The sequence below is a fragment of the Paramisgurnus dabryanus genome, chromosome 15, assembly GCF_030506205.2.
Source record: "Paramisgurnus dabryanus chromosome 15, PD_genome_1.1, whole genome shotgun sequence".
Lineage (NCBI taxonomy): Eukaryota > Metazoa > Chordata > Actinopteri > Cypriniformes > Cobitidae > Paramisgurnus > Paramisgurnus dabryanus.
In genome coordinates this window covers 37,535,248-37,549,643 of record NC_133351.1, presented here as the reverse complement: position 1 = coordinate 37,549,643, position 14,396 = coordinate 37,535,248, and the positions used below count along the sequence as shown (strand labels likewise).

The following is a 14,396-nucleotide window of genomic DNA, read 5'->3' as shown; positions in this document are numbered from 1 at the left end:
TGTAATGGGAGCTGGTTGATGCCCTCCATATCCCTCTCCTAAAATTGATCCCAATTGCTCCATGCAGTGTAAAAGGCAGTATAAAGCCAGTGCTATAGACAGTGCTGTTGGCGGTCCTGATAAATCTAAATTATCCAACACAGACTGACACAAAATATCTGCGCTAATTGGTGATAATAAGTGTAATTCACGTTCTGAAAATTCTGATTATGGTTTATAAAGGTGTTTTGTTTTGGACCACACAGGTATCGTAGAAGAATACAAGCCACCATTCCATGATGTAGTGCCGAGCGATCCCAGCTTTGAGGATATGAAGAAGGTGATATGCATAGACCAACAGAGACCCAACATTCCAAACAGATGGTTCCCAGATCCTGTAAGTACCTGCGTATACTGTACACTTCTCTAGAACCTTCTAGCTAAATTGATCAATCATTCATCGCTATATCATAAACTATGTGTAGAAAAGTATGCAAAACGTTTATGCATATAAGGGGTGATTGTATAAAGAGAAAATGTTATATCATCCCCTGTACAAATACATTTTATAAAAATAAAATAACACTGGGGTTTTAAAATGGATAGTTATTTTGGAATGAGCAACATTCATCATTGGTAAAAATGCCTTGAATTCTTTTTTAAGGACACAATTTCCTTTGAATTTATCAAATTATTTCATGAGTTTTATCACTCTCGTGTGTAAATAACGTGTAAAAAAAATAACTACTGCGCAGGGGATAAATAATATAGCGAAATTTAATGTTTAGACACAGTGTATATATCTTCACAGCAGTCAGCTTTTGTTTTTATCTTTCAGACCTTAACATCCATCGCTAAACTCATGAAGGAGTGTTGGTACCAGAGCCCATCAGCCAGACTCACAGCATTACGAATAAAAAAAACTCTGACAAAAATTGATAACTCTCTGGAAAACATTAAAAATGACATTTAAACTACTTCTGTATGGAAGAACCTTAAGGCCTTTACCAAGGTCAGTTGTTGTCTCTTCTGGAGAAGAGGCTGAAAAATAGGACAGTCTGGGCTTTGTGCTCTTATAGAGGCACATTGTATTTATTTTGATATTGCAGTAGGGCACATTTTGGCATCCAAAGATAAAGGTGTAGTGGGCATTTGAAAGACTTCAGTCTTTGATATGGGAGTCTCTTTTAAGACGTAGGATCTTTTGTTCATTTTTCTGTAACACAAAGACTATAACTGTAAAATGGGCATTTGAAGAAAGTGCTTTACGTTTTCCTTTTAAAGCTGCTTCAGTTTTTAGAGCTCCATACAAATATCAGTTTCATTAGCAATATGCTTTATTTATTGCACTCGAGGTTTGTGCATTGTATGCCGTTACAGGTGACTTTACTCAACAAATGCTAAATTAAGCAACTCAAAATAATTCATAACACATCAGAAATCAACAGCTGAAATAATGAGTTTACTGGGGATGACTGTAGGATTCATGGTTACAGGAAACCAGTTACTACTCTGAAGTAGATATTGAACAGGTTAATTAATCTGTCAAAGAAAAACAAAGAAGCTTTTAAGTTTGTCCCTCTCATGATGTCCCTCTGATGTCTAATGTATTCAGTCTCAGATATGTTGTGTATTGCTGAGAATTTAGCATTATGTATTTGTTTTTTGTTTTGTTTTATATACTTTGTTAAATACACATACTAAAAGAGCAAAAACATCTTAAATAAAACTACAAGATCCTGAAAGAAATTGTTATTGTATGTGCTGTAACATTTTTGTATAATGAGTTTTATTATCAAAGTATGAGTGTCAAATAATGTTTTTTGATATGAATAGTTTATTGATACAAAACTTGGTACACTAAATGTATGTGTGGGTGCAATCTGAGGTCACTTGCAAAAAAAAAACTTGACCACTTAGTTGTGCAGTATCATAAAACAAACAAACTAAAAAGCTTTAACAACAGAAATCTGTATGATCTACTAGAAATTTGAAATATCAATAGTGACATCGTCAGTCATGCACCTTGAACAACATGGGCGTCATTAGCCAATTAAACTTAAGCAGATATTAGACAAGGTTGACAGTTGCCAATTGGTATAAAACTCAGCAGGTCCCAGAGAGAACTATGCAACAAAAAACAGCCACCAGGAGGCACTGTCATGTTTTACATTGAACTGTTTGTTTAAAAGGTACTGTTTAGTTTATTTATTTATATAGCACAAATAAAACAACAGGTGTTGCAGCCAAAGTTCTGTACAATAGATAAATACAAAGTTAAAATAAAATAAAAAAGCTATCCATAATACAAGAATAGACACAATATCAAATAATACAAATTCAAGACAATATTTGTGCATAACCAAATGACCAGATAAAAATATGCACCCTAAGCAAGACCCTTAGAAAAACACAAGAAATAAAAATACATAATCAGAGAGGTTTTAAAGACAGAAATGAAAGGATCAGATCTGCTTGAGAGAGGAAGACTATTCCAGAGCCTAGGAGCAGCCACCGAGAGAGCCCGATAACCTTTAGATTTGTAACGGGAACGAGAAACTGTGAATGGAAGTTGACAAGATGATCTGAGAGGTCCTGAAGCAGTGTATAGGATAAGAAGATTGCAAATGTATTGGGCGGCAAGACCATGCAAAGCCTTAAAAGCAAAGAGCAACATTTTAAAATCAATGGGAAGCTTAACTGGTAACGTGCTCACGTGTTTTAGTGGCAGTAGCAGTCTGGCTGCTGTTTTCTGTACCATCTGCCAACAATCTAATACTGATTTAGGCAAAACCAGGTGGAGGGAGTTACAGTAGTCCAACCTTGATGTTATAAATGCATTGATAACTGTCTCAATGTTCTTCTGGGAAATCATCATCTTAAGGTTGGCAATACACTGATCATTCATCAAGCATAAAAATGCTTTTAACATTAGTTTTTCCTGATCTGTTTTGATATTTTGGGCCTTACAGAGTATGACTATACCAAATGTCATAGTTGACAATGCTGGCCACCATTTATTAATAATATTGAAACTCTTTGGTCATTTACCTGCTTTGCATGAAATGTGGAATATATCATACAGAGACTGTATCAAATTATCAAAATAAAATTAGTTTATTTGTAACCCAATTGTTGGGTATTTCATATTTTAACCAACCATGGTTGTGTAGCCCATATTAAATAATATCTTACAATAACTTTGGTAGTAGGGTTGAATGGACAGATGTGTTAACATAACAAGCATTTAAGATCACCCACTTTTCATGCTATATTTAAATTTTAGACTCTGGGTTGTTTTAACCCGTTGGGTAATGAAAAAAACATCTGAAGGGTTGTTTCAACCCATTGTCGGATTACAACCCAGTATATGTTTATTTAAACCCGGTGGTTGGGTTTTTTCATATTTGACCAAATCAAATTAAAACAATCTAGCATTTTTCGAGTGTAGGCTATTTGAGTGTATATGTTAGATAACATCTAATAATTCTTACCACAAAGATTACATAATTTGTGCCTATAAAACTTTATAAACAAAAACAGAAAATCAATGTTTATTCTAATTAAGTTTCCTATGTCAGCATTCAGTTGATGCACAGGTAGCCTACATATACTGTTTGAACAGATGGCTAAGTAGAAACCCATCCCATGTATATTTAATAAGTAATATAACTGAATGCTGCCTCATAGTAATAATTGCCTGTCCTTGGTGCCCACAAATAAGCTGTTTTTAAAGCAGTTTTTTTCTTATCACAAAAATGCAACAAAAATTGCAAAGCATGCCAAATTTCCAAACTGAAGTGACTTTGTAGGGTCGGAAAAATTATGTCATGAATTTATTTGTGATCGAAAATGTCAGATGTCCCCTGCTTAGAGCATAAAAATGGCAACGTTCATGAAATAAACGATGGGACATTCAACCCATTCTCCACTGCAGGTTTAATAGATTCTTCACTGTGAAATATAGGGAGAAGCTTTTCTTTTAAAAAACATTTTTATACCAACATCATGTCTCTTTCCAACCTTTCTCTCTTTACTGCATGTCAGACAGAATGAAATGTATTATTCTGTGCAAATTGTAAATGTACAAATGTATGAGAATATAAAACATGGGCAGAAAAGGACTTTAAGGAACAACTTTTATATGGTCTCTGATTAATTCAAGTCTCTTATATGAAATGAATCTTAAGTTTAAAAAATGTGGGCATTTCTGTGTGCATTAAGTAAAAGAAAGGTTGTTTCTTTTTGAATAATAATAATCACCCCTGAAATGAAAATCCTTTTAAAGGGTATCTTACTGTTAAGAAACTAATGCCACAATGCAAGAAATCTCAGCCGTAATGTTAATTTCCGAGGTTCATTTATATGGGTCTCAATTCAGTAGGCAATCTACAATGAAACCAATGACTAAATTGAATTTATTTATAGCACTTTGGCAATGTGCATTATAGCACAGATGAAGTAGTACCCAAATATGAAAGTTCTCTCTTACCAACCACTTACCAACTTACCAACCAGCAACATTAATATCCAGATATCAGCTACTGTAGGTCCATCTTCATGCCATGGTGGTTCACTTGTGCTCTCTCTCTCTCTCTCTCTCTCTCCCTTTCTTTCGCTCTCTCTCTCTCTCTCTCTCTCTCTTTCCCTTTAATCCTCTTACATTGAGCCATAGTAGGCGGGGCAAGTATGTCTGCGTATTTAGAGTTTGGTTTATTTAGAGTGGAGCAATGCAGACAGACACTGTGAATATACAGCAGAATAGAGTAAGCATGATTTTGTGCAAAAATTTGGATGTGTTGGTCTGTGGAGAGTGACAGATGTCATGCCTCATCTACGGTGCTCAGAAGCTGTTCTGCTACTCTTCATCTTTGCGCAAGTCACTGCAGGTACAGTTTTCTTTCTTGTTAGCTCACTTTAGCATACCTTTAAATATTCATTAAATGTTTCAAACAAACTGAAATTATTATTTTGCAACATGCTGTGTTTTGTGTGAGTAAAGTTAAGTTCATAGTGTTCACAACATGCTGTGTAATCTTCTTACAAAACTGAAATTCACTTACTCAGCTGTGAATGTAATGACCTCATTCTGCTGTGATTATGGTTAACTTGTTGTTATAGATGGACTCTGATCATTATATAATGAAATGGTGCAGGTAAAAGATCAGTAGAGATCATGAAAAGACTAAAATATCCCCATCTAGTTCACTTTAAAACATTTACGTGCAACATTTAGCCAAGCACATGCACCAAATACCTAAACCTGTGATAAATTTGAAGTGTTTGTTAAACTGATTTATTGCCTTATTATCTCACTGCAGTAAAAAAGTTTCAACAGCAGAATTAATGACCATCATATCTTTTCCCTGATGGACAGATTTTTTTACTAATCTGTTTTTATTTAATCATTTAGCTGACGCTTTTATCCAAAGCGATTTACAATTGCTGCTATGTATAGGTCGCATGCCTCTTGAGTAACTAAGGGTTAAGTGTCTTGCTCAGGGACACAATGGTGTGTCACAGTGGATTCGAACCGGGTCGCTCACACCAAAGGCGAGTGTCTTATCCACTGCGCCATCACCACCCCTATGTTTAGATAACAGTGTGTAAGAGAAGTGAAATATCATGACTTCTTGTTTATTTTAAAGCTTTTATATAGGCCTATGTAATTTATTCATATGTTACACAACAGGGACTTTTCAAATGAGTACCCTATTGTGTAAAAAATGTTTTTACAAAATATATTAAAACATATAAGGGCCATTTCAATTAGGGCAAACTGGCAAAAAACTTACAGGACTACTGTTCAAAAGTTTAGGGTTACTTAAATGAAATGTTTGTTATGATACTAAAAAATCTTTTAATTCCTTTTGAAATTATTTTTCTTGGACTGAATTATGTAAAAAAAAAAAAAAACTATAGATAGATTTTTAATGTGACCCTGCCTGTGAAAACACAACTTCTACATACAATCATTCTAAAGTACATAATGGATGGATAATGGAGTAAGGTCAGGTCAAAAATGTAAATATATTGAAATTAATAGGGGAAATTGAACTGCTCAATGTTAAATTTTTCAGAATTCGATGTTTTTCACATGCAGCTTCACATTGATGTGTTTTGCTCAAATTTTTTGAATAATATTTCTTGTCAGGATGAGTTTAAACTCTCACAGTTGGGGTTGTAGTTTAGTGATTAGTAATTAAATCAAACCCTAATAAGGGTCCATATCACTGTGAAGCTCAATTTTACTTGAAAAAATAAATTTTTAACCTAAAAGTAATGTAGGCAATTAGCCAATAAAACTAACACATACAGCAAATAAAACATTAAGTATGTTTGAATGTTTAAATGTCCTTTAACCTACAGTATTAGCCTTGCTGTTTCAGTTAGTGTTAAATCTGTAAGGGCTAATTCACACTGATCCAACAAGTAAGGGATAATGTAAAGGCAGCAGGTTGTTATTGCAGAAATGAGCCTTGACAGTGTGATAATATTCAATATTGTGTAATATTAAACTGTACCTGTCAAAATGGTTTGCAGCACCTGGGTTACCGTGCGTTATTTGGGAATAACATACCTTGGAATGTAGCGACTGGCCAATCAGAATCAAGCATTTTATAGTGCCGTGTAATAAATGCCAACAAACAATTACATGCAATTCAATTCAATTTTATTTATATAGCGCTATTCACAAAAGTCAATTGTTTCAAAGCAGTTTTACATAAATAGAAGCAGTGAAAAGCACAGAAAACGACAGATAGCACAACAAAATACATGATAGCATGAGCAGTTAAATTGGCTGCGGCTATGACTCAATATTATAATTGCACGTATTACTAAAGCAACGTATAGAAGAGGAAGCTAGGTAAAGCCCAAAAAGGCTGCCTCCCCGGGGTGAAAACACCAACATTCTAATTTATTTGGAACTGTAATTTACATTGCAATCACTAATCATCACTGTGTGTGTGTGTGTGTGTGTGTGTGTGTGTGTGTGTGTGTGTGTGTGTGTGTGTGTACCTGGTAATTTTCACCAAAACCAATTGTCCCCACAAAGATAGTAATACCAGTGTTTTTTTGTGGGGAAAACAAGCTTATAAATCAAACAAAATGATGTTTCTTGAAAATGTGAAGTAGGAGAAGGGTTTCTATGATGGTTTGGGGAAGGGAATAGAATATACAGTTTGTATGGAATAAAATGCATTATGTCTATGGAATGTCCCCACAAAACATGGAAACCAGAATGTGTGTGTGTGTGTGTGTGTGTGTGTGTGTGCGTGTCCGTGAGTGTGTGCGTGTGTGTGTGTGTGTGTGTGTGTGTGTGTGTGTGTGTGTGTGTGTGTGTGTGTGTGTGTGTGCGTGTTTGGATTTATTGTAAGGGCTGACTTTTTCTGTCACTGTTGTGCATGTACTAAAAGCACAGTAATGCAAATGCTTTTACTATGGTTCTTGTTGGTGCCATGTGCTCTTTTGTCTTTAAATGAATTGATTAAAAAATTTCTTCAGCTGAAGTCATTTACAACCTGTACTTGGACTTGGCCTTAAAAATATCTTTGTATTATGATAAGAAGCATTTTTTAGTAAAATAATTATCACAAAATAGTGTGTAGGTGAGAAGCAGTCACTAATATAGCTTTAACAGTTAATGTCGTCACAGAACAGAAACTGAACAGAAACTAGCTGTTAAACAGATGCATGCTCCTTTGGATATAACCTCTCCTCTTGTAAAGGCAGCAATACAGCATCATAAAATTTATGAGCTTGTTTTTTAGAGTACGTCTGAGCTCTTTACAGAAGAAACCATTTCAGGCACACGCAGTGTTTACCCTTATGAAAATAACAATGTTTTTACTACAGTAGCCATGGATAAGATACAGTATATAGTATTTGTGGTAAAAACACAGTAATTAGTAAATGTGCCAGAAAATGTTTTTTTTACAATGTACTGTCATACAATGGTTATGTTACTTAAACGTGGGTTTGATCTACATAGTTTCTAATATTTCCATGATTTCATTGTAGATTTTTTCATGCACAATGTACTTTTGTACTGGCATTAAGTTACGAGTCAGAGTTCAGCGAAAACAAATTTACAACTGTGTGTTTAGAAAAGCACAGAGGGAGCATGCAGGGGCCTCGTTTATAAAATGCTGCGTAGAAACCATCCTCAATTTGATCTCACGATCATTTCTCAAAACTGCGTATGTGTGATTCATAAAATGAACGTATGCACAGAAAACGTGTGTACCCCTTTCTTTCAGATGTGAAATCTATAAATCACAAATGATCTTGAACCTGAGCAGTTTCACATCTCTGCCTTTAAACGATGCCCAATTAATGTCATCGATAAAAGACCGCCTGTCAAAGTTCAAATCCTTTTTGAGCAACAAGAATGGCTTTATATTTAAAAAAAACCCTGCAGCAATCGGACAAGCAAAAGTGCATGCGTCTGCTCAGACCCTGACCCCTAAGCATTTTTTCAAGTCGAAGACAGTTTTTACAAATATGGACTTTGCCATGGATTTTTACGATGAAATCTGTGCATACGCACGCTTTATAAATGAGGCCCCAGGTGTGTAACAGGCATCTTAGATTAAATTAAGCAGCATTACAGAGCTTTTCACTGCATTCTGAGTTTACATAACCTAAAAACACTTCTCCCACAACACACAAATAGCAATTGGCTATAGTGAACAGCATAATGCATTCAAGGGCCCCATCTTTATTCATCAGCTTTATCAGCCACAAGTAGGAACTTCTCCAACAGAGATCTCTCCACTCCAGAAATTACAATTTAACTAAATCATTTCATTTTTAGTCAAGTGAGTTATTGCACAGCACCCAGAGCCCCAAGCTTTTATGTGATGTGGACATTAAATGACAATCACTGGCACGTCCACTGACATTATGAGCAGTGTTGCCATTTCCTGGATATTCCAAGCTCCAATAATCATCTTTGTTCACTCCAGTACACCTGCTTACCCCAGGTCTCTCCATACTAAGACTCCTTCACCACCTTACACTTTAATCACCAGCATCACATGCAAAACAGTAAAATAATCTGGTTATTTATTGTTTCTGATTATGACCATGCCGACATACCTGACTGCTAATTCTGCTATGTTGTGCAATAAACTGTCTGCTTGTTCTACTCACCATTCTGTTGTTATAATAACACTGTCAACTCTGTATATGAATTACTAATTACTCTAAAAGTAATTGCATTGCTCATTACTCATTACTTTTCAAAGTCCGTAATAAACTTGACCACATGGACAATCAAAAACGAAACATCTTTTCAGTCTTAACAATTTATAATTGATCATTTAACTTTTTGTTACAAAATTTTTGTAATTCAGCAACATCGGTTGGCTTTTCGAGCATGAACCGCATTTTTAAGGTCATGCCACAGCATCTCAATGGGACTGAGGTCAGGACTTTGACTAGGCCACTCCAAAGGGTTTATATTGATTAAGTTGCTTCAGCTTGAGGTTACGAATGGATGGCCGGACATTGACCTTAAGGATTTTTTGGTAGATAGCAGAATTCATGGTACCATTTATCACAGCAAGTCTTTAAGGTCCTGAAGTAGCAAAACAGCCCCGGATGATCACACTGCCACCACCTGTTGGTATGATGTTCTTTTACTGAAACACACCTTCCAAAAGGTCATACATTTGTCTCGTCAGACCAAAGATCATTTCCCCAAAAGGCTTGGGGATAATCAAGATGTTTTCTGGAAAAACTGAGATGAGCCTTTATGTTCTTTTTGCTTAGCATTTTATTATCTTGAAACTCTGCCATGCATGCCATTTTTGTCCAATGTCTTTCTTATGGTGGAGTCATGAACACTGACCTTAACTTGGAAGGTTCACCACTGTTCCATGTTTTTGTCATTTGTGGATAATGGCTGTGGTTCGCTTGACCTTGACCTTTTCCTAACTTCTAGATCTCAACTACTTTCTTTCTCGTTTGTTCCTGAATTTCTTTGGATCTTAACATGATGTGTAGCTTTTGTGGATCTTTTGGTCTACTTCACTTTGTCAGGCAGATCCTATTTAAGTGATTTCTTGATCGCGAACAGGTAGTATTCAGGCCTGGGTGTGGCTAGAAAAACTAAACTCAGGTGTGATAAACCACAGTTATGTATTAACTAGGGGTGTCACAGTTCCCGGGACGGTATGTGTTTAGACCGCGGTTCATCAACGCATTTGTAATGAATGTTTTGGTGAAGTAAAAAAACAGCCAAAGCTCCATTAACCACTGCACGTGTCTGTACTGTAGAGACAGATAACCTGTGTCTCATGTCATTTACTGTAGAGTACAGCTGTCCAGTCAACTGTGCTGATGAGCCTACATGTGGCAACTAGAGAACATCATAAATTCACTTTCTGGCTGCACACAGCAATGAAATTCAAAACAAAACTGCTGACATTTTTCATTAAATTAAAAGTTTATGAGTGCAGGTAATGCAGAAACAGACCCTACTTTACAAAGTGCTAACTTAGATGCTTTTAAGTGCCAAAAATAAGTTTGCAAGTTACTTTTTAGTTTAATTATTTCAATATTTTTTTAAGAAACTGAATGTAGTCACGTAGAATTACGCACTCTATGTGTGTGCGCCTGAGTGGGAACAGTTTAAGTCAGAAGCTGAGATGGCACGCCAGAGCTTGACATTTTTGGGATGGAAATATACAATTCCTGAGTGCAGAACTTCTTAGTCATAAAAAAACATCTGCAAGGCCTAAAAGAGATAAAGCCTCAGCCAGGTAATGCAAAGTAACGCAAAAGTAATGCAAGTATTACTTTCCATGAAAAGGAACTAACTAACACAATTAGTTACTTCTTGGGAGTAAGTTAATATTGTAAGGCATTACTTTTAAAAGTAACTTTCCCCAACATTGCACAGGGCCATGTGGCTTTGGAATTTGTTTTCCCTTCGTGATAAAAACTTTTCTTTAAAAACTGCATGTTGTGATCACATGGGTTTTATTTAAGTTGGTTTGATAATCTGAAACATTAAAGTGTGACAACATGCAAAAATAAAAATCAGGAAGGTGGCCAACACATTTTCATACCACTATAACAGGGGTGTCCAATCCTGCTCCTGGAGGGTCGGTTTCTCTGCAGAGTTTTATTCCAACCCTAATCAAACACACCTGATCCAGCTTACTGTCTTACTAGGCAGACTAGATGAGTCAGGTGTGTTGATGGAAGTTTTAGCTAAACTCTGCAGGACGCAGGCCCTCCAGGACCGACTTTGGACACCAGGCACGTGCACACATAGACATCAAAGGGGGCTTGAGCACCTGCCCTTTTTATTCCAGGAGAGAAAGTGCCCTTTTTTCTGAGGTGCTTTAAAAAAAAGTCTGTGTCTTGTGTTTTTTACTTGTTGCTTATTTAATTTAACATGAATTTATTCAGGAATCATTTAAATGAGATTTAAACTCTTATATAAAGAAAAATAGCGCTATTTGTGGCACACAAACGGTTAACAGATGAGTCCCGCCTCCAAAATTCACATGGCTAATATGATTGGCTTTACCTTTCCTTAGTCCCGCCTCTCTAACTTACTTCGCTTTATGATTGGTTTGTCTACACTCGTGCTGCATCATACGCGCTTCAAGCGCCAAAGCTCAGCCCGACCGAGACGCGATCATGTGCATGATTATGCAGGCAGCTACCGGTAAGTGTGTGAGGAAGCATTCTTATATTAACAGTTTTATGCACAAAATATGGAACACGATGTTACACATAACGATTCAGGGACATTGTTTTCCATGGCAATCCCATATTAACCTGAAGAGTTGCAAACTTGTATAGTAGTATATGTATGTAGTTTAAACGGACTGCTCATAAAATAATAAAGCACAAACAATAAAATAATTGCTAACTGCAGTAGTAAGCTTTCTTGTTTGCGTTTTTTGTAATGGCTGTTAAATAAGTATAATGTGTTATACTGGAGTGCTGGAGTAGATTGGGAAGAAATCTGATGGTTCAGTATTTTACTTGCCCAGTCTGAACTTTCACTGACATCACAAAAAAGTAAAATATAAAATACAAATAAAATAGGCCTAATCTATGTTTCTGACATGTGGAAACCTAATAAATATGAAACCTAAGATTAAAGGTGCCATAGGATGTGTTGTCATAATATGCTGAATTGTTCTTATACAATTACATAGAAGGTATGTTGCTTTATTAAGTGCAAAAATTATCCAGAAACGTTTTTACATGTCAATTTACAACCCTAGAATTTGTCATTTGAATGAAATGGTCTATTTTTGCCCTATTTGAAAGGGATATGAATAATAATGTTGAGCTCTGCTCTGATTGCTCTGCTCTGAGGCTCATGCCAGAAGCTCACATTAGTAAACAGACCTTACATTTTGAGCCCTTATCAGACAAAAATACATTTTGAGTAACAACTAATCAGCTAAACGCTAGCATATGATATAGCATTAATTGGCATGTAGCGCTAACTCAGCAGTCACAACTTTGTTTTTAGCATTTTAACAAATTTGTAATTAATGTGTAATTTAATGTTTTCAAAACATGCACATTGTGTAATGGCTTCCTTTGCTGCTCTATAAACCTAGACTACTAAGGAGACCATGGTGTCTGTGTGAACTGATTATTTTGTAGACATCTTTTGAAAATTAAACAATTGCGTGAGTTTGAGGAAGATAAAATTAATTAACTTTTTAAATATTTTTTTAAAAAGTAAGTCAAACTTGCGTTAATATATATATATACTTTTTGTTTAAAAAAAAGAAAAAAATATACATAATTATGAGAAGTGCCCTTTATTTCACTTGAGCCCCTGCCCCTCAAAATGTCTGTGCACGTCCCTGTTGGACACCTCTGCACTATAACAATTCACACCATGTCAACTGGATTGTTGTCACACATATTTGCTTTTCTATCAGAAATGGTTTTATTGATAAATATATTAATATGTACCTTGCATAAATATAACATCTGCGTTTACATGGACAATTGTAATCAGTTGAAATGTTTAATAAAATGCAATTGCTCCATGTAAACACATCAATCAGAATAAAAAAAAACAATTAATAATCTAATTGATTTGAGGCCTTGTCCATGTCACAGGGTGACTTAGGGCGGAACCAAAAATGGAGAGGAGAGGTTCCGCCCGGACAGAATTTTTAAAAACACCGGTTTACTTCCTGGTTCTCCATGGAAACAAATGAAGCCAAATTCGCTCCAGGTGCAACGAATTACTCAAGCAAAGTGTGATTGGGGGCTGTGGGAGGATGAAGCGCTTAAATAGCTCTGCAGGAACACAAAGAGGAGAGCGATTGACACGAGAGCGACTGTCACGGGGAAAGCTCCTCTGCCAAAGGCAGAAAGATGCCGCACACCTTTTGAAGAGCCCGTAGGCTCTGTTGATCCGGGCTGCGCTGGAAAGCGCGCGGAGAGAGGACAGGAGCCGCAAGAGGCGAAAGAAAGGCAGGACGTGCATTGATTAAAGGAGCACCCCGAAGAGAGCAGGTGGTTGTGTGCCGTGGGAAGCGCTGCTGTTGGTGTTTTCCAGTAAGTTGGCCGTAGGCTGTTTATCTCTCTCTCTCGCTGGAGCTTACATGATTGTGTGGATACTGGAGACCTTAAAGGTTGAAGCAAGATTGAACCCATTGTTTGCTGAGGCGAAATACTGAAGAGGAAGTAAAGAAAGCGTGAGTGTATTTCTGCATGGAGAACCTGGAGATGTATATTGTTGTTGTGTAACTCTTGCTAGGAAGAGAGACGCCCTGTGTGTATGATCAAAGCGATCGCTAAGGAAACGAGAACAAAGGACAGTTGGAGCTACGAGTGATAAGTCTCCGTGATTATCACATACTGAGTTGCTTACACATTGTGTGGATTATTGTTTTGAAGCGTTTAACCCCTGAGTGAAGGAGAAAGGCACTACCCCTAGATTAGCGTGGTAGGAGAGCCTAAAGTACTTTTAGCTGGGGCTAGCCACGGCGACGTATCCGCTGACTGAGCTACAAGTACCATCATTGAACCAACCCGACGAAGTGGAGGAAGGCGGGCATCTTGAGTGTACACTGGAATGTGGTGGGTGAGTCTTTGTGCTGTGGAACTTTCACTTTTGATGTGGTGCTGTGCATTGCTGTGTATTGCTGTGTGTCTTGTCTGCTAAAAACCCCCCGCCTTTGTACGCCTCGTCGAGGGAGAACCGAAGAGGCTGTCAGTCTCGGGCAGCCATTAATCATATGCTGTGAGCATGTCCCAGGAAGAAAATCACCGTGTGGTGTCCAGAACGTTTCCTGCCCTTGACATTGGAGTGGGTCTAGGCGTGGCCGTGAAGTGCTGGAGTAGTATAGTTGTGTGAGTATGATTACGAGTCACTAGTGTGGACATTGTCCTCATTGTATATTTATCGTTGCAGA

General features: G+C 36.8%; 2 protein-coding genes across 4 annotated transcripts in view; both read left to right on the top strand.

Annotated features, from left to right (window-relative positions):
- The window catches only part of LOC135758574 (activin receptor type-1-like), a 43,668-nt gene extending 41,848 nt beyond the window's left edge, over positions 1-1,820 (top strand). Inside the window, exons 10-11 of the mRNA XM_065273107.2 lie at positions 246-376; positions 818-1,820. Of these exons, the coding sequence (XP_065129179.1) occupies positions 246-376; positions 818-952 (266 nt within the window). The 3' untranslated portion in view covers positions 953-1,820. The remainder of the gene's footprint in view (positions 1-245; positions 377-817) is intronic.
- A 2,885-nt stretch (positions 1,821-4,705) lies between these two features.
- Positions 4,706-14,396, top strand: part of acvr1c (activin A receptor type 1C) — a 75,025-nt gene continuing 65,334 nt past the window's right edge. For all 3 annotated transcript variants that reach the window (XM_065273089.2, XM_065273086.2, XM_065273085.2), the window contains exon 1: positions 4,706-4,868. In XM_065273089.2, coding sequence (XP_065129161.1) covers positions 4,805-4,868 — 64 coding nt within the window. In that variant the 5' untranslated portion in view covers positions 4,706-4,804. The remainder of the gene's footprint in view (positions 4,869-14,396) is intronic.